Here is a 25,005-nt window from a genome sequence, read left to right as displayed (position 1 = left end):
AGATCAATAAATAAATCATACAAAGTACAAAGTGCTACAGTGCCAGTGCAGTTCACTGAGAGTACAAAACACCAAGAACACCTGCTCTTTCCATGACATAGACTGACCAGGTGAATCCAGGTGAAAGCTACAGTATGATCCCTTATTGATGTCACTTGTTAAATCCACTTCAATCATGTAGATGAAGGCAGGTTAAATAAGGATTTGTAAGCCTTCAGACAATTGAGACATGTATGATTGTGAATGTGTGCCATTCAGAGGGTGAATGAGCAAGACAAAATATTTAAGTGCCTTTGAATGGGGTATGGTAGTAGGTGCCAGGCGCACTGGTTTGTGTCAAGAACTGCAATGCTACTGGGTTTTTCACGCTCAACAGTTTCCTGTGTGTATCAAGAATGGTCCACCACCCAAAGGACATACAGCCAACTTGACACAACTGTCGAAAGCATTGGAGTCAACATGGGCCAGCATCCCTGTGGATTGCTTTCGACACCTTGTAGAGTCTATGCCCTGATGAATTGAGTCTGTTCTGAGGGCAAAAGGGTTGGGTGCAACTCAATATTAGGAAGGTGTTCTTAATGTTTTGTACACTCAGTGTATGTTGTGTCATTGGTGTAAAACCATAATCATCATCAAGAGATCCCTACCCTATTCCCTTTATAGTGCACTACTTTTGACCAGTGTACATAGGGGGCCATTTGGGATGCAGACTGTCTGTCTGTGAATGCCAGGTTATGCAGTCTGAGGGCTGCACTGAGGCAGTCCGGGGAGAAGCAGCAGCACTAATGTTTTTTTAAAGGTAAGTCAGCGGGACTCAAGCAAAAACACAAGTTTGTGTGGAAACACACACACGCACGCACACACACACACACACACACACACACACACACACACACACACACACACACACACACACACACACACACACACACACACACACACACACACACACACACACACACACACACACACACACACACACACACACACACACACACACACACACACACACAAAGGAGCTCTATCCTATGCCATTCCCACAGAATCTCCATTTGTTTCTCATTGTCACTCCTACCCTATTGTTGTAGTGAACCCTTAATCAGACTCATATCAGGAATGTATTCTGCTTGGCAGCCACTTTGTTGTAGAGTGCATTGTGAAGCAGAGGAATACTCTAGAAGCCTTACTGCATCTAGCCGAAAGCAATTCCCTCTCTCTCTGTCAGGACCATTATTGTATCACAGTTTACAGAGTAATCTATCAGGCACACAACGCTCTGTTTAAGGATAGTGCTGTATTCCAGATTATGGTGTATTCTGTCAGGATTGTATTTTGGGTCACAGATTACCGCTCGCTCTTCCCAACACCATGCATCGGTCTTTAGAAAAGAGCTCTTTCAAAAACACACTTTACACAACTCAGTCATTTAGGCTACAGAGGACGGAAACAAAATGTTATTCTAATGGAGAGAAAGAAAGAAAAAGAAACAGAGAAAAAGAGGGAAAGAAAAATATACTTGGGGTAACACAGCTAGTCTACAAACCTAACCCTGTTATCCTCAAACGGGATCCTCAATGGGAGGGAACATGGCATGTTGCTAAGCACCATGACATCCTGTTCTACGGCTGCTTTCCCCCTGTGATTACAGCAGTTACACACTACTTACACACTGATTAGCAGGATAGCAGGCTGCTATAGCTGCAGACCAGACCTCAGCCTCCCTCCCCAAGAACCCCTGTGGATCGGAGCGCTGCGGCTACACAGTGGACGCGGAGAGGGAACATTCCCATTCCACAGGCGTAAGACAACCCACAAAAGCCATTACCACAGACAGAGCATGGAATCAGGGGTGTCCCACTGATCAGGGATTCCTGAAGAATTCTAATAATGAGCTGCCTTGAATATTCTTCTGCTTATATAGTGTGGTGATTTTGTTGCAGGAGTAAATGGATTGCCACTGTCTACACTTCTCCAGTGATACTTTGAAACTGTCTTATTTCTTATTACAAGGTGTATTGAAAGATTTGAGGAGGATAAATTGTTAAAAGCACGCACACACACAGACAGAGATAACTGGCCATTCGGGTTTCATTTAATCATCTCAAGCAGCCATGCGGTTAGATGGATGTATTCAATCTCTGTCGCCCGTTGCCACTGAGCCCCTGCCCTGCTACTGATAAGACCCCAACACCTCAGAGTGCACAAAGTAACCAGCGGTGTTAGAGAATGTGGGAAATAACCACTAACTCAGACTGGCCCTGGGGTGTCATACACACATAGACTGAGAGTGTGTGTGTACATGCGTGCGCACCTGCGTGTGTGTGTGCACTTGTGTGTGCATGACCCTGTGTTCTTGTTTTGTGTTCTTGTGGTGTTAGTGTGTGTTCTTGTGGTGTTTGTGTGTGTTATTGTGGTGTTTGTGTGTGTTCTTGTGGTGTTTGTGTGTGTTATTGTGGTGTTTGTGTGTGTTCTTGTGGTGTTAGTGTGTGTTCTTGTGGTGTTTGTGTGTGTTCTTGTGGTGTTTGTGTGTGTTCTTCTGGTGTTTGTGTGTGTTCTTGTGGTGTTTGTGTGTGTTCTTGTGGTGTTTGTGTGTGTTCTTGTGGTGTTTGTGTGTGTTCTTGTGGTGTTTGTGTGTGTTCTTGTGTATATCGGAGAGAGAGACAAACAGACCCAGAGCCAGCCCCAGAACCAATTGTAGAGCAAGGGAGCTCTGTTAACACACAGTGAAGGGATGACCAGGTCAGTAGAGGCCAGACCAGGGCAGTTCAGTGCAGGCCAGAGGAGAAACACATACACCCCCTGATTTAACTCGGATGCCTGCCTGGGGACTAGAGCCATTCATTCACCAGCTGTCAGTCTGGGACTCATAGCAGCTGACTGGATGATCCCATTGAGTTGACCTGCTGATAACAGTTTGACAATGCTTTAAGGTGGTGAACTCTAGCGCTACCCATGATATACGATATGGACCCATCACAATAACAATGTCCCCGCCTGTAGCCTGACATGACTGTAGTTCAACAGACCATAAACAGGTGAAGGAGGGAGGAAGCAGCCACTCTGAAACCCTCCCACTGAGCAAAAACTGGCTGAATCAACATTGTTTCTACGTCATTGCAACAAAAAACATATATGTGATGATGTTGAATCAATGTGAAAAACTGATTGGATTTGAAAAAAGTAATCGTATTTTTTCACCGACTTTTAACCTCAATCCAATGACATTTGTTTCACGTTGAATTCACGTTAGTTGACAACTCAACCAAATTTTTATCAAAACTAGACGTTGAACAGATGTCTGAGCCCAGTGGGCAGAGATTGTCTGTAGGGCCATCATACAATGCATACTTCTTGTTTACTATGAAAATGGCCTGGCATATCTCTCTGTGCACTCACCACTTGTTGCTGACAATGCATATTGATCTAATATGGGGATATAATGGGAGCAGGGGGTCAACATCAAACCTAATTAACACCACTTTGGAAATTACTTTCTATTTCTTTCTAACTTTTCATTCAGCATTCTATGCCAGCTGGCACTATGAGCCGGTTGGAAGGCAACAACCCTGACTTTATTGCAGTGTTGAGAAGTCCTCTCTATGTGCTGTCATTGATCGGTGTCTACACTACCTGTCTGTCCCTGGCCTTCCTCTCCACACGTGAATAGGATATGGCAATTAACTGCTCAGCCTGCATTAACGTTAAGTGGAGTGAAGAGGAGAAATAAAAATGTCTCTCTCTCTCTCTGTTCACAGTGATAAGAAACTGTCCCGTCACACACTCATCATACTCATCTTTTTACACCTCCACCACCCCTCCTACTCGGCAGCCCAACATCCCCCCATCATCTGACAGACCACAGAAAAGAGAGATAAACTTACAGTGATCCTGGACCGTCAGACAGAATGGCTTATGAATTTAAATGTGGTTTGATTTGGTTGGTCTGACAGAGAGACAGCCATGCAGGGAGAGAGTACAGAAGAGCAGCTGTTCATTTGTCCTAATGGAATGTGCCTTGTGACATCTCTGTGGCACCATAGATTGAGCTGACAGCAAACACACAGTGCCATGTCACTTTAGTCCCTGAGGAGACAACACTATTCCCCTAAGGACCAGTGACATCACAGCAGAGGTGCAGACTCTCAAATATATGTATTTCTATGGACAGTGATGTTCTCTCTCTCATTCTGCCTGCCGGCATCATCTGACCTGACTTCACAAAAACAACTGAAAAGCCCACAAAGAAAGATCATATGCTTGAACTTTTATCATTATTACTCTAGTTTTATATATTACTTTTGATAGGATGATTAATTTGAACAGTGCATGCTTCTTATTCGCATGTGGGTAACTAACTAACGTGCTAGCAGTATGTTGAGATAAAATATTCTCCTACATGCTAAAAGATCATTATTCCCTGGCGCGAAATACAAATTATATTCATCTTTCAGCAGTTCTCTCTCTTACCCAGTCAGCTTGCTTATGAAAGCTGCTTATCTTATCTGATTGATGTGCATCCTTTAGACAGAATGAACACCAAAATACTTTGTGCGCAGACTCACTCACACACACGTGCACACACACACACACACACACACACACACACACACACACACCCTCTCTCCTACATACATGGGCCAAGGAAGTTAATGAGCATAACTGTACTATTATTACATTTGAAGAGCTCCAGCTCAAGCTGTGAGGGAAAAAAGTATTTGATCCCCTGCTGATTTTGTACGTTTACCCACTGACAAAGACATGATCAGTCTATAATTGTAATGGTAGATTTCTTTGAACAGTGAGAGACAGAATAACAACAACAAAATCCAGAAAAACGCATGTCAAAAATGTTATAAATTGATTTGCATTTTAATGAGGGAAATAAGTATTTGACCCCTCTGCAAACCATAACTTAGTACTTGGTGGCAAAACCCTTTTTGGCAATCACAGAGGTCAGACGTTTCTTGTAGTTGGCCACCAGGTTTGTTTGTGGTAGGTCTGTATTTGAAAACTAGAGAGAACAGAAAGGCTATCAGCTATTTGAGTGGGGACTCTTCAGTGCTCCCTGAAGAGGTGTCTTGTGTTCTACTCTCCATGCTTCAGACCTGAAGGACGAACAATCCACTCAAGTGTTCACACACTCTAGCCATTCTCTGGAGGTCCTGTCATGCCAAATACTGTCCACCTGCCAATGCATGTCCCCCCATGCGTCACAATGGGATTCGATTAGCTTTTAGAGTCCGTTGCTATGTCAACGATGTGATGAGTTAATGCGTCACATTTTGGAGATCATTACAGACAAATGGATGTTCTTATCATCTGTGCTATGTAAACAAAGTAGATTTCTGTGACAATTTTGGTGCTAAAACGCATTTCGTTTAGCTAAATCATCCCTTTATATCTGTCTGAGAGTCTGGTAAACATGAGAGGTTGCCTATTCATCTCAACATCTAAATGACATGGTGAAGTCTATGGATTGCTGATCTCTTCAGACACCGTAGGTTTAAAATTATTTTTATACACAACATGGTCTCCTACCATGACCAATGGACTCTCATGCCAAATGGCTTCTCTTATCTGAATATGATAGAGAAAGAGAAGGCTAAGCCAAATGTATTGACTCTTTTATCTACCTTGATAGGTTATACCCAAGGAAAATACCAAATCTGAAGTATTTGGATATCTTTTGTCAGCACAAAGGATTCAGGCAGAAACAAAGAAGGCATTTGAGGTGGTCCTAACCCCATATCCCCTCCTGCCCCCTCTCTATCACTCTCCTCCCTCACACAGATACAGCCTATTCCACCCCAGCAACAGACATACATTCACACCCGTTACGAAGCTAGCCGGATATCTCTGAGCTAGTGGAGCAATCATGCAGTCCAGTTCTAATCCCTGACACACGTATGGCAGCCTTCAGTGAGACACAGCCCAGCACTGACAGAGAGCCCAGCCTAGCCCTGGGTAGGACAGACCTCCATGTCTCAGCCATCACTGTTAATATCATTATCATTTGGACGGAGGGCATATTGTCACGTCACCACAGGGGAGCGAGGGCAAGGATTGGCTGTCAGTCTCCCTGAGTGGCAGGAGTGATAAACCGGATCAGTGGCTGCTATGGGACAATGGAACGGGCTAGTCAGAAATTAGATGCCAGTTATCATCCAGGGCCAGAGGGGGGTGAGATGGAAGTGGGGGGTGGCAGGGGTATGTTGTCCCCTTGTACCAGGCAGCAGTGTCACCAGCCTCTCTTTTCTGTGTCACTACAGGCTTTAGTTAGGGAGACGTCAGGACAAGCAGAGATTATGTCATAGGGGCTGATACTGGGTGTACAGTGAGGGAAAAAAGTATTTGATCCCCTGCTGATTTTGTACGTTTGCCGACTGACAAAGAAATGATCAGTCTATAATTTTATTGGTAGGTTTATTTGAACAGTGAGAGACAGAATAACAACAAAAAAATCCTGAAAAACGCATGTAAAAAATGTTATAAATTGATTTGCATTTTAATGAGGGAAATAAGTATTTGACCCCTCTGCAAAACATGACTTAGTACTTGGTGGCAAAACCCTTGTTTAAAATCACAGAGGTCAGACGTTTCTTGTAGTTGGCCACCAGGTTTGCACACATCTCAGGAGGGATTTTGTCCCACTCCTCTTTGCAGATCTTCTCTAAGTCATTAAGGTTTCGAGGCTGACGTTTGGCAACTCGAACCTTCAGCTCCCTCCACAGATTTTCTATGGGATTAAGGTCTGGAGACAGGCCACTCCAGGACCTTAATGTGCTTCTTCTTGAGCCACTCCTTTGTTGCCTTGGCCGTGTGTTTTGGGTCATTGTCATGCTGGAATACTCATCCACGACCCATTTTCAATGCCCTGGCTGAGGGAAGGAGGTTCTCACCCAAGATTTGACGGTACATGGCCCCGTCCATCGTCCCTTTGATGCGGTGAAGTTGTCCTGTCCCCTTAGCAGAAAAATACCCCCAAAGCATAATGGTTCCACCTCCATGTTTGACAGTGGGGAGGGTGTTCTTGGGGTCATAGGCAGCATTCCTCCTCCTCCAAACACGGCGAGTTGAGTTGATTCCAAAGAGCTCCATTTTGGTCTCATCTGACCACAACACTTTCACCCAGTTCTCCTCTGAATCATTCAGATGTTCATTGGCAAACTTCAGACGGGCATGTATATGTGCTTTCTTGAGCAGGGGGACCATGCGGGCGCTGCAGGATTTCAGTCCTTCAATGCGTAGTGTGTTTTCCAATTGTTTTCTTGGTGACTATGGTCCCAGCTGCCTTGAGATCATTGACAAGATCCTCCCGCGTAGTTCTGGGCTGATTCCTCACCGTTCTCATGATCATTGCAACTCCACGAGGTGAGATCTTTAATGGAGCCCCTGGCCGAGGGAGATTGACAGTTATTTTGTGTTTCTTCCATTGGCAAATAATCGCACCAACTGTTGTCACCTTCTCACCAAGCTGCTTGGTGATGGTCTTGTAGCCCATTCCAGCCTTGTGTAGGTCTACAATCTTGTCCCTGACATTATTGGAGAGCTCTTTGGTCTTGGCCATGGTGGAGAGTTTGGAATATGATTGATTGCTTCTGTGGACAGGTGTATTTTATACAGGTAACAAGCTGAGATTAGAAGCACTCCCTTTAAGAGTGTGCTCCTAATCTCAGCTCATTACCTGTATAAAAGACACCTGGGAGGCAGAAATCTTTCTGATTGAGAGGGGGTCAACTACTTATTTCCCTCATTAAAATGCAAATCAATTTATAACATTTTTGACATGCATTTTTCTGGATAATTTTGTTGTTATTCTGCCTCTCACTGTTCAAATAAACCTACCATTAAAATTATAGACTGATCATGTCTTTGTCAGTGGGCAAACGTACAAAATCAGCAGGGGATCAAATACTTTTTCCCTCACTGTACACCCAGTATCAGCCCCTATGACATAATCTCTGCTTGTCCTGACGTCTCCCTAACTAAAGCCTGTAGTGACACAGAAAAGAGAGGCTGGTGACACCACTTTTTCCCTCACTGTATTAGTGCAACTTGACAGAATCATGAGTGTGTATAGTATCTGTATGCACCCACCAATGCCCATTATATGGTCTAAGTAAACCAATAACACTATGATATGTTTACCACTTACTCAATGTAACATACTGTAGACAATCCATCTTTACCAGACATGAAACAAGTCTGTTCTATGATGACCCTAGCCTGCCTTCCAGCTACAGGAGACAGCACCTGTGTGTCCATTTCACTAAGAATCTTTGATGAGTTAGAATCTATCTGAACGTAGTAACTGCATTTCAGGGGAATGTTTCACACTGTGTAAGAGAGAAAATTGAAAAACCAAGGAAAAACAAATCCAACAGAATTTCCTCATTTGAATGGTATTTACAGAGCAGTATAGGATGTGTGATCCCTTACAAGCCATGTTTGTCTTTATGGAGCTTTATTATATCGTACTACACTAAAGTCTATTTCAACAGCATGAGGGGGAGGCAGGATACATTGTGAATCCCAACTGGTTGACTTAGGCACATCTTCAAGTAGACTACAGTGTGGTGGAGTTGTGGTGGAGTCATGCCAACACTTTATCAGCACCTATGTGTTCTGGAGGGTAGGCAGCCTAGCTCTTCTCCGCTTGATGAAAGGTAAACCAGAACATGTCTTCCTCTCTGCTTTAATGCAGCACGTACAAGAGATGCTTTTATTTTCTATTAGAAATATGTTTATTGACAGAGTTTCCAGTTGGAAAACGTTCAATATCCAGAAGGATCTCATTGGGCACACTGGGTTGAATCAACATTGTTTCCACGTCATTTCAATGAAGTGATGTTGAACCAACGTGGAATAGACTTTGAATTGCCATCTGTGCCCAGTGGGATCTATTATTTTAAAAGGTTTTTCAAGAAACTGGAATTCAAGTGGAATTCAATATCTATGAATGTGCTCACATTCACGTATACATGCCCACTCATGTACACCCACACCCACAATAGTATGAAGCCATAAGAGATGATTCATGACCAGGTTAGAGGCTGCTGAGCAGGTGGAGGACTTATCTGATGAGTTTAGCAACTTAAATGGCTATGTTTTTAAAAGGAACATTTCTCCATGCTGTTAAATGGATCCCCAGAAAAAAGATGGAGGCATTAAGTGAGGACAGGGACAGAGTGCACTCAGCACGGCCCCAGCACGGCCCGAGCAACATTTCACTGTGAAGATCCACTTCTTACAACGCTTCCCTGAGACTGCAATGCATCATGGGAGCCGGCCTGGCGGAGATTGGAGGTGATGTGTCTCGAACCCTGACAACAGCGCCGGGCATTTCCATTAAAAACCACACAACTCAACATTACGACCTCTGCTTCAGGTCCTAATGCCTTTTTCTTCACCTCAAGAAAAAAAGCAACGGTTGCAGTTTTTGACAAATGCACCATGAGTTCGCACAAACAGGCAAATAGGTTAAGTTTGTTAAGTGCAGTTTTCTGTGTGCACTAAGATTCTGAATAACAGAGATAGTGTGGCTGGTGGGTAATGTAGTTGATAACGTAAGTTCAATCAGTAAGGCGGTCTGAATGTCTTGCTCTTTCATCCCGTAAGCATAACATATTCACATTGTTTCCTCTCCATGGGCGCAGCGGGAATTTATATTTGTTGTTGTTGATATGTTCTCATCAACAGCACAATGTCATGTCACTCCTCCTTTACTATATCGATTAGCCACGTGCAGAATGTCAGTCACTTATTACCCTATGGCCGAAGAGCACAGCTGAATAATGCAACTTTACCACTTGCTAAACAACCCATGGGCATACCTGGGCAAAAATGACCTTGCTCTATTCCCACCAATGGTTATACACCAATGGTTCTCTCACTTACGTCTTACAGCAAAAGGTTCACAGCCGACTCATCCACATCGTCTCTGTTCAGATACATTGACATACCTTTGCCTATCGTGGCTAATAGTGTAGGTTACTTTTGTTGCACCTTTATTGTCTTTGTTGTAGCTTACTTTAAAGTGGTGCTTTACAATTTCACTGTTATTTTATCAAATCATTTTTCAGTGGGGAATATTTCATTCATGCTTCTTGACCTCAGTATGCCTATTTTCTCATCACTCTAGGCATTTTCATAAATGTTCATTAATTGGCAGTCATACCACAACTACTGGTAGCAATCAGATATCTCCCTTCTCTTCCAAACAGCATGATTAGACTGGTCGGCTATCAGTCTACCCCACACAATGTCTAAGTCACTAGTGTGAACATCGTTCAATGGTTGTTGTGCAGTCATGCCACTGATAACTTGGGCCTGGCGCAACTTCTATCACAAGCTCTTGTCACTAAACGTGTCGTCGCTGAACATCATGCCTCTTGTCTTTGAAGCACAGTCTCGTAGTTAATAGCTAAAGTAGCTGCAGCACGAGGCGTGCTGCCTTCCACATCTGGGGCCAGTGCTCCAAGCTTCAAGATTACTTGAGTGCTCATTCAACAAATGTTGATTTCCATGACACCCTTGAGTTAACGATTTGTCAAATCGTATCTTCATTCGGAAGCATTGACTGCTCTAGTGCTTTCATTTTCAAAAGGGTGAGCTAACATCAGGATCATGCTAACTCATAGCTACTCTCTTCAATGTTCGCTCCACGTAGGGCTTCTTTCATCGCTCTCCTATATGTTCTTATTACATGCTCAATAAGAACTGCTCTCTTCTCACCAATGGGAATACATCTTGTGATGTACTTAAATGAAGGTTTACTCGTTTCTCTCACCTGTGTCTTACAGCAAAAGGCTCACAGCCGACCCTCCACCTCCCCACTGCCACCTGCTGAAGGCCCGTCATCGGAACCTCTTTCTCCCAGCTGGGGAGGGGTTTCGATGCCCGCTACCCCGCATAGGGCAACCGGCATCACAGCATCTGGCTCAGAGGATCATCCCTCTGTGACGAGGCCCCTCCCCAAACTATTTTAATACATTTTTGTTCTTTCATTTTGTCTTTGTTGTTCATTCAGTTAGCCTGTCCTTGATTGTATCGGGTTATGTGTGCTATACAGGGTTTCTACTAGAGCCTTGAGGCTATAGTGACAAAGGAAACCAACACCATGATCATAGCAGTGCAACACGTAAACTCACAGACACATTCCCTTATCTCCCTTGTGCACCCATACCACGTGACTACTGTGATGTTTTGTTCATTACATGTGGACACACACACTCACACACACACACTCACACACACATTCACACACACTCACACGCACTCACACGCACTCACACGCACACATACGCACACATACGCACACACACGCACTCACACGCACTGACACACACTCACACACACACTCACACGCACAGGCCGGCGACTGATGTATGCTGAGCCTTTCCTAGGGCAGGCTTTGAGAATTATAACACTATTATTTTAAATGGGAAAGCAGAGGTCAGGGAGGATAACTGGGTGATTTCTGGTGTGTGTGTGTGTGTGAGTGTGTGTGTTTATGTGTGTGAAACCTACTCCATCACCTGTACGTGAATCATGCCCGTCACCAGCTGCGTCTGCGATTACAGTGATAGATGTGACTGGGGCTGTTTTTCTGCAAGGTCTGTCTATCTGACTGAGGAGTGATGGCCTCTGCTGGGACTGAAGGAGTACAAGGACTGGTGAACCTGCCTGCAGAACAGGAGCACTAGAAAGGGACCCTACAGAGGGAGCACGATAAGAACTGATAGCGGTGGTCCCATCTCAAGACCTCACTATTTACTTATGTTTGTTATATAGCTCAATACACACACTAGTCTGTATGACAACTCCATCTGGTCATCATTAGACTGAGTTTATTTGACATTTATCCACCTTTATTGTTTGGACAACAATGAAGACAGGGAAGAGGGGTCCGTGAAACAGGCAGCGGTGCAGGTACTCACCAGTGAGTGGGTGAACTCTGGGGCGTGGTCGTTCTTGTCTGTGATGGTGATGGTTGCCGTGGCTGTTCCTGTCAGTCCCACGTCTCTTCCCTTCATGTCCTGGGCTACGATCTCCAGCTCGTACTGCGTGGTGGGCAGCGTCTGGAGGGACACACACACAGATACACACAGTGTCATAAAGCCTGTCATTATCAACCATTAATTTCAGGGGTTACACACAACACAATCATCATTAGACACAGGATTCGTTGCAGGAGATCAAATTAATCCACTGAATACAAAATGCTAACAAATTATTGACTGACTGAGAAAAAGCAATTGAGATGTAGGTGAGACTGCATGATTGTGACGTTGGTGTGGATTAATTTCAGAGTAAGCATATAATAATAGAAATGCATCCGCTTGGTGTCTTATTATTTGACACTTTGTACATTTCTATAGCCTCTCAGAACGCCCAGCAACTGTGTCAGACATCAATAAACCATTGAAGGCATAGAACCAGACAGGTACTGTAAGATAATGATCACATTGTCACAAAGTCCAAGTGACTTACTCACACAAAACAAAGTAGAGTTGCTAGTATGTTCTCCTGTCTGGGGGTGGTAGTGCTGTACTCTGTAGGCAACTGTACATCTCCAATATGACAGCCCTTCCCTGATGTCTTATACATTTAAATAGAACTTAGCAGATGTCAAGTGTCTGTTATAATCTAAGCGCATCACAGTACAGAAACCAACCCACAACCACTACATCTCTTGAAAAGGTCAGGCATCCAGGTCTTGTGTAAACCAGATGAAACAATGTACAGTCTGTGTAGAACACCTTTCAGCACACATGATTACGAATAGATGTATGGAAGTACGACATACAGTAGTTTATCTTCATTCTTTTTTAAATACCCAGGGGGCTGGGTCGTTTCAATGTGTCTCAGATGACTCACTCAATCACTCAGATGACATAAGGTCAAGGTTCGTATGATTGGCAAACATGAAAGCGCTAACATTTTTCTTAACATTTTCTGTAGACTCCCAGCTTTCATGATGAGCTACATTAAAAGAGAAGAGATACTCTTTGGATCTTGGCTTTCCCGGGTAATTCTAAGGCGAGGGAAGGCAGTGGGGGGGGACCCTGTAGGACAGAAGCTGGCCAGGCATTAGAGTAAGTTGGAGAAGTGGAGTGTGATTGAGGTGCACGTTAAATGTCCAGTTCAATTTGGGATATGAAGCTTTGCATACAGCATAGATTATTTAGTTGCAACTTTACAGCATATATTATTTAGTTGCAATTTTACAGCACAGATTATGTAGTTGCAACTTTGCAGCATAGATCAGGGTTTCCCAAATGGCGGCCCGCATCTGGCCAGCGGGTGTTTTTATTTGGCCTCCCATGTTTTCTGAGCAAAAAAAGTACAACAAAAAAAGTACAAAAAACATTTGTGTGGAATCTTAATGTAAAAGACTGTAAAAAACACTAGGAAATCAGCTCCAAGTGATTTTTATTTAAGAACTCTGTTCCCAAGTATTCCCACGCATAATAGAGAGACGCGACGTGATCGTATACAAATGTAAGTGTCACGATCGTCAGGGAGAGACCAATGCGCAGCGTTGAAGGTGAACATATTATATTTATTTAATGATCACACGATCAAACAACAAACGAAAAAACGTGACGTCTATGGTTTCAACACAAACCAACACGAACAAGAAACCACAAACACAAAGTGAAAGACAGACAGTTAAATATGGCTCCCAATCAGAGACAACCAGCTGACACTCGTTGCCTCTGATTGGGAGTCACTCAGGCCAACATAGAAATACAAACATAGAATTACACACCCTGGCTCAACATAACAGTGTCCCCAGAGCCAGGGCGTGACAGTACCCCCCCCTAAAGGCGCGGACTCCGACCGCGCCAACTAAATACCACAGGGGAGGGACCGGGTGGGCACTCCGCCTAGGCGGCGGATCCGGCTCCGGGCATGATCCCCACTCCTTCTCTAACCCCCCAAAGTACCCCTGGTCCGATCTGGCCCTGCTGACCAGAGCTGAACTGAACACTGGTGGAGCGGATTGCTCTAGCTCCGGCGTGACGCAGCACCTGACCGGTGCCGGACCCGCCACCGGTGGAACAGGCACGGGCTGTGCCGGACTGATGACGCACACCACTGGCTTGGTGTGGGGAGCAGGAGCGGGCCGGACCGGGCTGACGAAGCTCACCACTGACTTGGTGCGGGGTGCAGGAACGGGCCGTGCCGGGCTGACGACGTGCACCACTGACTTGGTGCGGGGAGCAGGACCGGGCCGGACAGGGCTGACGAAACGCACCACAGACTTGGTGCGGGGAGCAGAAATGGGCCGGACTGGGCTGGCGACGCGCACCACAGACTTGGTGCGGAGAGCAGGAACGGGCCGGACAGGGCTGACGAAACGCACCACAGACTTGGTGCGGGGAGCAGGAATGGGCCGGGCCGAGCTGGCGACGCGCACCACAGACGTGGTGCGGAGAGCAGGAACGGGCCGGACAGGGCTGACGAAACGCACCACTGACTCGGTGCGGGGAGCAGGAATGGGCCGGGCCGAGCTGGCGATGCGCACCGTAGACTTGGTGCGAGTGGCAGGAACAGGCCGGACCGTACTGGGAACACACACCACTGGCCCTACGTGGGGATCAGGAACAGGCCGGACCGGACTGGCAACACACGCCAGTACCTCTCGCCGTGCCTCTACATCTTCCACCCCCTCTTCGACCAGTGGCCCCCGTAACCTGGCGGCCTCCTCTGCCAATCCGCTGGGCCGCTCTGCCGCGGTCTCCTGCTGGCCCGTCGTCCACGGCGTTAGCCCCCCCCTAAAAATTTTCTGGGTGTCTCCCCTACCCGTGGACCAGGTCTCCATGTCCCTCGCCAGCCTTTCGCCCTTCTGCCACAATGTCAAGCCCTTCTCTTCCTCACTCGGCTTGACCCAGTCGAGGAGGCGAAGGAGATCTGTTAGGGATCTCCCTGGCGATGGCTCCTGGACACGCTGCTTGGTCACATCTTGGTGGTTTCTTCTGTCACGATCGTCAGGGAGAGACCAATGCGCAGCGTTGAAGGTGAACATATTATATTTATTTAATGATCACACGATCAAACGAAAAAACGTGACGTCTATGGTTTCAACACAAACCAACACGAACAAGAAACCACAAACACAAAGTGAAAGACAGACAGTTAAATATGGCTCCCAATCAGAGACAACCAGCTGACACTCGTTGCCTCTGATTGGGAGTCACTCAGGCCAACATAGAAATACAAACATAGAATTACACACCCTGGCTCAACATAACAGTGTCCCCAGAGCCAGGGCGTGACAGTAAGCAAGGTTTGAAATGATTATGTTTTATTCCAACATAACTAATATGTCATGCTTAATAGAAATGGTGGTCCAGGGGCATAAATTAAACCATGTAGTGTTGTTAAGCTAACATTTTTTTTCCTTGATGAGATCCCACTCAGTGTGGTGTTAAGTGCCACGTTTAATAAAACTCATCCATCTGTTTCACTAAACACCCCAGGAGCCCACTCCTGTGTCTCCTCTATCTCCTACCCACAATGCACCTCGCCCTTCCTTCTTCCTCTCTCTTTCCTGCCAGTTTTGAACACCACAGCACATCAGTCACTAAAAGGCACTATGAGATGAATCTATACAATCTATCCCCATATAATCACAGAAATGTTCCAAAGCAAAGACATCATCAGTATACTATTCCATTCATTTTCATTCTGTAATGAAATTGAGAGTCATGAGATGGGGAAATGGAACTACTAATACTAGCTCTAATTGGCCATTTGTGTGACGACCCCGCCCCCGTCCCCAACCCTGTCCAACCCCTCTCCTGTCTCTGTTTTTCCACTGGTCTCATTAGAGAGATGCTCGATGCGAACCACACACAGTCTCACACACACAGTCACACACACACACACACACACACACACACACTGTCACACCACCCTCCACTGCAATGGCTTATCACTGGACAGGAGTGTGACATCACCTGTGTCCTCGACGCTCTCTGTCTCCATTCTCTCTCTTTTTAAAACTCTCCATTTTCCTCTTCACGTCTCACAGATCTCTCACATAGCCTGGGAGGAACAGCCTAAAACAGGGCTTCTCCACAAGGGTGCCAGGCAGGATCCTTGAGACCCAGAGAGCAGAGGAGATGAGGCAGTATGCTGCTCCCATCACTGATTACACAGGGATCAATCGGACCCCAGGCAGGGGGACACCAGACGATCAGTGCCCCTCAGGTGCTTTTTAATAATCATGTCAACACATAGAGTGATAGTGTAACATAGACACTGGAAACAGTACAGGAAGTCTGTCTGGAAGTTCACTGCTGGGTATGTATATTTATACACAGGGACGGCCTGTTCAATAGGGCGATATGGGCGACGCACTGCCAAACGGGAAAAGGAAGGGATTTTTTTTCTAATCAATTATATCACGGCAACAGTAGTTATCAGTGTTGTAATCTATACGTCTGATCTGCCACAGTGCCACACTGCCACTAAATGTCGAATCAGGCTAAAGTCGTGCTTCAAATGGCTCCACCCCCTTTTGGGGCGATTTCAGTCAGATTGAAAATCGCCCAGAACTTCTGTCATAGACTCCCATGTAAAATCTATTTTTTTCAAATTTCAGAGCCTTCAATACAATCTCAATGGGTGTCTGTGGGCTTGCACTTACGCGCTTTCGTCACATGAACGTAACTAAGAAAAGAGAGGGTAGCAGCGTCAATCAATTCACTACTACTATCAACATGGCTAGGCTTCAGTGCAACTCGGTTGTGTCTTTGAAAGAATTTCCTTTTTGTCGGCGAACAAATGAAGATAAATTGGCAACGAAACAATTAGGACCTCCCAGACCAAATTTAATAATTCAACAGGTTTCTACTAAAGGGGGGAAGTCCTACACCCGAGGATTTTCCAAAAATTGGTATGAACGAAAAACCTGGCTAGCAGGCTGCGATGTAGCTAATGCAGTTTTCTGCTACCCCTGCTTACTCATTCACCCTGAAGGCGGCACGGCAGACAGCACCGCTTGGACAGCGACTGGTGTAACCGACATGCACCATCTTTCAGAAAAGATTAAGAAACATGAGCTGTCAAAGACCCACATGGATAGCTGTTTGAGAATTTCTGCTTTGGGGAGAGTGAATATTGCCACTCAACTGGATGAGGGATACAGGCTAGCTGTCCGCCGCCACAACGATGAGGTTAGCAAGAACCGCCATATCCTCAGCCGGCTAATCCAGTGTGTGAAGTTTTGCGGCGTGTTTGAGTTAGCTTTGCGAGGCAAAGATGAAACTGAGGGCTCCACCAACCCTGGTATTTTTCTTGGACTTGTCAACTTTGTGGCACAATTAGATGAGGTGTTTGATGACCATCTTAAAAATGCTAAAGTTTTCAAGGGCACATCAAAGACCATTCAAAACGAGCTACTGGAGTGTATGCTAGCGGTCACGAGGGAACATATTGTGGAGGAGGTGAAGTCTGCGAACTTCGTAGCTATCCAAGCTGACGAGACCACGGACGTTTCTACACAGACACAGTTGGTGCTTGTGCTGAGGTACATAGATAGCAAGCACAAAGTGCAGGAGCGATTTTTTGAGTTCCTTCCCATCTCGGAATCAACCTCAGTCTCAATCGCCAGTGTACTTTTGGAGAGACTGAACAGTCTTTTTGCCGATGACGAGAAAGTCAAACTCATTGCGCAAGCTTACGATGGAGCCAGTGTGATGAGGGGAGAGAAGGCTGGTGTGCAGAAAAAGGTGCGTGAGCATTTCAAGAATGCCCATTACGTGCATTGCTATGCGCATCAGCTGAATTTGATCATGCAGCAAGCTACTTCTCGCATCAAAAAAGTGAACATTTTCTTTTCCGATCTGAGCGGGATTACAACTTTTTTTTCCCGGTCACCCAAACGCACCAGCATTCTTGACCAGACTGTTGCACGAAGACTGCCCAGACCTTCATCCACACGGTGGAACTTCAACAGCAGAGTCGTGAACACTGTCTACGAGAATCGAGACGACCTAATAGAATGTTTTGAAGCCATCCGGACGGGTTCATTGGGTTCATTTGACCAGGGCACAGTGAGAGAGGCATCTGGCTACGTGAGGATGCTGCATGATGAAGATTTTATTTTTTTCCTGCGGCTTTTTCACAAAATCATGCCCCACGTCGACATTCTGTACCAGAAGCTACAGAAGAAGGACATCGATGCTGTCTTTATCAAAAGTGCCCTCGACAGCTTCACAAGCAGTGTGCAGGCCATAAGGTAAGATTAAACAATATCATTCGATCTTTCTCAAAGCAGAGCTTTATTTGAAAATGTATGCATGAAAGGAGACTGCATTTGTGTTTGAAATTACATTATTCTCATTATATATGGCCAGTGGTGTAATCTATTTTATTTTATATACTATGTGTACTGTGCAGTGGTGCTCATAAGTGTATGAACACATTCTAAAGTTGACTAAAAAGAGGAATAAAAAAATTATCTTTTGGAAATTTATCTTAATGACTTAATTAAAAAAGTTGGAAAATCCAACCTTTATGGACACCAATTTTCTTTTCTTTTTTATTCCTCTTTTTAGTCAACTTTAGCATGGGATCATAAGCTTATGAGCACCACTGTATACTGTGCTGAACATCCAGGCTATGTGAGACACAAAGGCTAACTTAAACACTAAAGACTTTATGCATCCCTGCCCATTTTAAGTGGAACTGAAGTATTTGTACTATACATCATGGATACATTGCATATACCTGTGCATCACATAGACAACAATACTGTACAAAGCCAACAAACACATTGGTCTGTTTGCCTTCAGGGACTCCTCTCAACAGCAGCTGCAAGAAGCAACAGGAGCCAAAAGACCCAGAACAGCTTTGAGAGAAGAGGAGAAGCAGAGGCTGTCTGAAGAGGTCTGCAACACCATCCTGGATCACATCAAAGAAAGGTTCTCTTTCTCTGGCCACCTTGTGAGTGCTACCTTACTGCAAGCAGACATGTTTGAAAGGTACTGCCATTCATTTCCTGATGAGGCTCTGAATGCCACTGTGAATGCATACCCCATGCTGAGCAAGGCAAAGCTCAAGACAGAACTATCTCTGATCTATGAGAATCCTGAATTCAAGGGAGGCTGTGGTGCACTGGCACTGTACCAGGTTCTCATGAGCTACAACCTCCAGGAGACGTTCTCTGAGACTGTGACTCTGTTGAACATCCTCATAACTACTCCCATGACAACAGCTGAAGCTGAGAGATGTTTCTCAACTTTGACACGAGTTAAGACATTCCTGCGAAATTCAATGGGCCAGGAACGTCTGAATGCACTGGCCATGCTTTCCATGGAGAGGGAACTAGTCCTCAGCATGCCTGATTTCAATGAGAAAGTCATTGAACGCTTTGCTGTATTGAAACAGAGAAGAGAACAGTTTCAGTACAAGTAATGTAGCCTCTCTCTCTCTTTGTCCCTCCCTCCCTGTCTCTTTAACACACACACGCCCAAATCAGTTCACAGTTGATGTTGTTTAAAATAGTTATTTTTCATTTAAAAAAAAGTAAAACAAAAAAAAATATCTGTTCATGTTCATTTTTACAAATCTATACAATTGGCCAGAATATGGTTGTTCATATTTACAAATCTATACAATTGGCCAGAATATGGTTGTTCATTTTTACAAAGCCATACAGATAGCTGTGTTTACCTTTTCTAGAAATTACTTTCAAATTCTGTTTTCAAGCAAAATGTCTATCACTGTTCATTTTCACAAATCTATACAAGAGGGCAGAATATGGAAGTCTATAAAAATGTCTTATTACCAATAACTTGCATCAATGTTTTCAGTAGCCTCTATCAAAAGCTCCTGCTTGCTTGTTGTGAATTATGCTCAGGTGCACATATTTCCAATTCAACCATGAGGCAAAAAATGTGGTAAAAGCTCTTGTTGATCCTGCAATCTGAACAAATACCAAGATGCTGTATTTTCAGCTGATATTTCATTTGTTTATGGAAATGCATATTGTTTATGCAGTGTTGAGGAATGTGAAAGAACACCCTTGATTATTTTTACTGTGATAACTTATTTTGATTTTGTAAGCCAACACTTTTGAGATCAGTCAATAAATGCTTCTGGTATTGACTTATATGCTGCCCCTGTCTTCATGTTGTTGCTGGACATATCTTTTTAAAAATGTGTGTAGGTCACCTAAATCATCAGAAAAATTGCCCCCCCTGAGAATTTTTTCAGGAGCCGCCACTGTTTATACAGTATATGGACTTACGGATTACGTTCCTGAAACACGTTTCTCTATTATGGTGAAACATAAGCTGCTTTATTACTACATCATATAATCAGACAAAGTAGTTCACTGTGGCATTCTTACAGCACTGTAACATTAGAGAAAGCAGTACAGTGCAACACATATTCATATCATTTGGAGTCCAGTCCTCTAGCCGTGATTATGATGTGACATACAGTACAAACACTGAGCTCTCCCATGACTACAGTATGATGCAACAGGAACTGTCTTAGTATTGTATCTTATTACATGTCCCTGTATGTTCTCCACTGTGTGTTCTCCACTGTGTTCTCTCCTTACAGCACCAGGGAGGCAGCTCGTAAACATGGCACAGCTTAGCACAGCGGGAGACTCTTCCCATCAATCTGCAGTAAATCTAGGCTCCTTTGACCCACCCACCTAACCACTCTTTCACTCCCACACCCAATGCTCTACCCAGTGCCAGACATAAATCTTCATCCCTCTCTAATAAACTAAGAGCTGTTGTACTGGTGTCCCTGCCTGCCTCAGAGTCCTCCCTGGATACTGTCCTGGGGAATAGGGTTCCATTTCAGATGCACAGTATGTACACAGGAGGCAGCAGCACAGTAGGTGTTCACCCCAGAGATAGTGTCTGTGACAGACTGCTCAGGATATATCAAACCCTCATAAACAGATGATCTTCCACAGACCTGTGAGTCGAGAAAAAACCCAGCTCCAGACATCCTCCACCTGGAAGAGAGTTGGGCTCAGAGTCCTAAAGTTGCGTGACAACGTCTGAATAACTACCGTCTCTCGAGTTTATGCTATTAGAGATCTATGAGATTACTTCACTAACTTGGGATACTTTCTATAATAAGACGGTCAGTGTAATCTACGGTTACGTCTTGAAATGTGATTACTTTCAAGAGCTTTCATGAATGAGATCTCAGTGTGCCAGCGATAATTTAAAGTGGAGATGACATGTTCTCTGTCATTGCAGTAATCATCTTTTCACAGAAATAAAGAATAACATGGGTCATTGCAGTTAAAGCAGCCAGCCATGGGACTGAACAAAACTTAAATGAAATTGAACATATCAAATTAAATGACAGGCTTTTAGAGATATGAATCCCATCATGTGGTCATCTGATTTCCTCTTAAAATAATTCCACAGCTTTCAGGAATAATGCCTCCTCCATCACAAAGGAGGTAGAGATGGGAGCTCAGAGTCAGGCAGAGGGGTTGTGATCCGCTGTCTCAGATACCACATTACCCTCTTGAATAGGTGTGATTCCATTACTACATTTCCAGAGATCTTTTTGTTCACACTGGGCCCTTCAAAAGAAGATGGCTCCCCTTGCCAACCCTGTTGGTATTCTTCTGTCCTCCTTCCAGTGCTCAGGAACATAATGACAGACACAAAAGGCATAGAAAATCCAACTGGAATCATATGAATATCCCTAAAGACACTGTCTCACAGAGCAACACTATTTCTCCCACCTTTACACCTCTCTTTTTATTCCCTTTTCTTCACTTCTCCTTCTCTTTCATGGAATTCATACCATTGTTCAAATGTTTTTCTAGTGTCTTTCTCTCCTATATCTCACTGTCTAACCAAAGAAAGTCTAACTTGGCTTAACTAAGTTCTAAGCTTTTGAATATTACTTTTTTCTTACCTTTCTCTTTTCCTTTAATCATATCCCATTCTCTATTCTGTCTCTTTATTTACTTTTCCCTCTGTGATTCCATCTTTGTTCAGCCTACTGTATCTCTTTGAATGTCAGCTACCCCTCAAGCCTTCTCTGTGTTGTATTACGTAAACCAGGGTGCATCCTTTCTGCTAGTCTTTCTAATATTTTCACTTACATATTTTTCTGATCCTCCCAAAAAATTCAATTTATAATGCCGTCTTCTTCAGTTTTGTAGTTAACCAAGCACATTTATCCTGAGGCCTTGCTGAGGTAAGAAAGTGGTAGCCAGCCGAAGATAGAGATAGTTTTATATCTCTGCTGATATGAAACCTCTGACAGACTGTAAAACACATTCACTGTCCGTCCTTCTGGTAGATAGATCAGCATGGAGAGGGAGAGAGAGAAAGAGAAGGGATGCAGTAAGGACATTTCCCTATCAGTTACTCTGCCCTCTGCTAGTACTGTGCCATCTTCCACAGCAATACAAGACCTCTTGGCATTCATGGTGGTAGGTAGCCTATTGGTTAGAGCGTTGGGCCAGTAACCGAAAGGTCCCTGGTTCAAATCACTGAGCCCAATGTGAGAAATTTGTTGTACCCTTGCGCAAGGCACTTGACCCTACTCTTTCTCTCTCTGGACTTGATATGAATTGGAATAGGAGCATTGTTCTGAGAAGAAACCCAAATCTCAGTTAGTTTTTCTCAATCAATCTTTATTTTCACCTCATCTATAACAAAGTTACTACCAATGGCCCAGGGCCCAGAGAGGCATTAATGGACAATACAGTACACATATCACAGCTCAGCTCATCAGATCATGGCATATAGTCTCCAACCAGCCCCATCTGGATATGCTCAGAGGTGAGCCAGCCTGCTAGGCAGTGAGCGGATCACACCAGGGGATCCAGCTCAGGCACATCACTCTGGACACTAGAAGATAACACACAATGCTCTCACAACCTTGATGAGGGCTTCATACCATACCAGCAGTAGCAACATGGCAGCATTGTTTTTACAGCAATAAAAAAAATGGAGATGGCTGAGAGACAGGCAGGAGGAAACTCAGCCCCTCTCTGTTTACCCAGGAGAGCTCACTTGGCTCTCTGCACTACCTGAACGTAATGAGGGGCCTTTGAAAACAAAAGCTGACTGTCCTTCACTATAGCAAAACACACACTCTTTCTCTCTCTCTCTCTCTCTCTCTCTCTCTCTCTCTCTCTCTCTCTCTCTCTCTCTCTCTCTCTCTCTCTCTCTCTCTCTCTCTCTCTCTCTCTCTCTCTCTCTCTCTCTCTCTCTCTCTCTCTCTCTCTCTCTCTCTCTCTCTCTCTCTCTCTCTCTCTCTCTCTCTCTCTCTCTCTCTCTCTCTCTCTCTCTCTCTCTCTCTCTCTCTCTCTCTACTCTCTCTACTCTCTCTGAAAAAAATATACATAGTGCCAGCCCACCTCAAATCTGCCATAACTAGCTGGCAGGAGTGTTAAGGTGTGCTCCCAGTACCCAGCATGCATCACAACATATATTTGATTAATCGCCATGCCAATCCTTAATTACTGCGAGAGGAACATCACATTCTTTTCAGGGCACTTGAACTTAGTAGTTGACCCATTTCTCGTCTGCTTTTCAGAGAGTGCAGGAGTGTACAAAGAACACTTGAGAGGCAGAAATAAATGACGACACACTAATGAAAAAGTAAGAAAACTGATAATAGTGAGTGGATGAGTGGACGAGATAATTTTTTATTTTAGAGTTGAAAAGGACAAACATTGTAGTTGTTGACACACTAGACTTAGAAGCGGATGGGAGTTCGTGTTCAACCCAAATTGGAGTGCTGTTGAGCTGAACCACAAGGTTCACTCTACCTCTTTCTGTTTTCTACAATGGAACTAGAGCCCATGTCTATTTCCCATCTATTTTCCAATTCTCTGCAAGGTCATTTAAATATACTATTTTTTTGGTTCAGACAAACCATTTTCATACTACAATGTTAAATGGAGAAAATTATATTACTCTAGGTTTTCTATCATAAACTTCTCGTACAAATTCAGTTGTTATCCTGTTGTTACACAACTCCCAGTTCTGAATTGGGTCTGTCAGATGAGGTTGGACACATTGTGGCAATCTTAAAATTGATTTTATGAACATGTCATGAGTACCTAGTGATTTTGAGACACTTTAGAACCACAGATAATTTTTCCTGACTTACTTTCAGCTCATTAAGTAAACATACTTCATATCCAAGTGATTCTGGAACTTTTGGAATGATTCAGGGAGTGCCTACTAATGATGCAAAGACCTAGCTATATAGCATGTATGAGTCATCAGGTACCTAGCTTAAGACCTAGCTCCGATGTCAACAACTACAGACCAGTATCCCTTCTTTCGTTTCTCTCCAAAACTCTTGAGCGTGCCGTCTCTAGCCAACTCTCCTGCTATCTCTCTCAGAATGACCTTCTTCATCCAAACCAGTCAGGTTTCAAGACTGGTCATTCAACTGAGACTGCTCTTCTCTGTGTCAGGGAGGCTCTCTGCACTGCTAAAGCTAACTCTCTCTCCTCTGCTCTTATCCTTCTAGACCCATCCTCTGCCTTTGATAATGTGAACCATCAGATCCTCCTCTCCACCCTCTCCGAGTTGGGCATCTCCGGCGCTGCTCACTCTTGGATTACGTCCTACCTGACAGGTCGCTCCTACCAGGTGACGTGGCGAGAATCTGTCTCCGCACCACGTGCTCTCACCACTGGTGTCCCCCAGGGCTCAGTTCTAGGCCCTCTCCTATTCTCTCTATACACCAAGTCACTTGGCTCTGTCATATCCTCACATGGTCTCTCCTATCATTGCTACGCAGATGACACACAATTAATTTTCTTCTTTCCCCCTTCTGATAACCAGGTGGCGAATCGCATCTCTGCATGTCTGGCAGACATATCAGTGTGGATGTCGGATCACCAACTCAAGCTGAACCTCGGCAAGACGGAGCTACTCTTCCTCCCGGGGAAGGACTGCCCGCTCCATGATCTCGCCATCATGGTTGACAACTCCATTGTGTCCTCCTCCTAGCGTGCAAATAACCTTG

At 44.5% G+C, this 25,005-nt stretch overlaps 1 protein-coding gene across 1 annotated transcript in view; it reads right to left on the bottom strand.

Annotated features, from left to right (window-relative positions):
• Nucleotides 1-25,005, bottom strand: part of LOC311135171 (cadherin-13-like) — a 352,167-nt gene that overhangs the window by 106,933 nt on the left and 220,229 nt on the right. Inside the window, exon 5 of the mRNA XM_084169093.1 lies at nucleotides 11,940-12,080. Within this exon, the coding sequence (XP_084025219.1) occupies nucleotides 11,940-12,080 (141 nt within the window). The remainder of the gene's footprint in view (nucleotides 1-11,939; nucleotides 12,081-25,005) is intronic.

This window comes from Coregonus lavaretus (genome assembly GCF_964263955.1).
Source record: "Coregonus lavaretus genome assembly, chromosome: 9".
Taxonomy (NCBI): domain Eukaryota; kingdom Metazoa; phylum Chordata; class Actinopteri; order Salmoniformes; family Salmonidae; genus Coregonus; species Coregonus lavaretus.
Note: the sequence above shows the minus strand (reverse complement) of the source record. Positions and strands in the feature narration are given on the sequence as shown.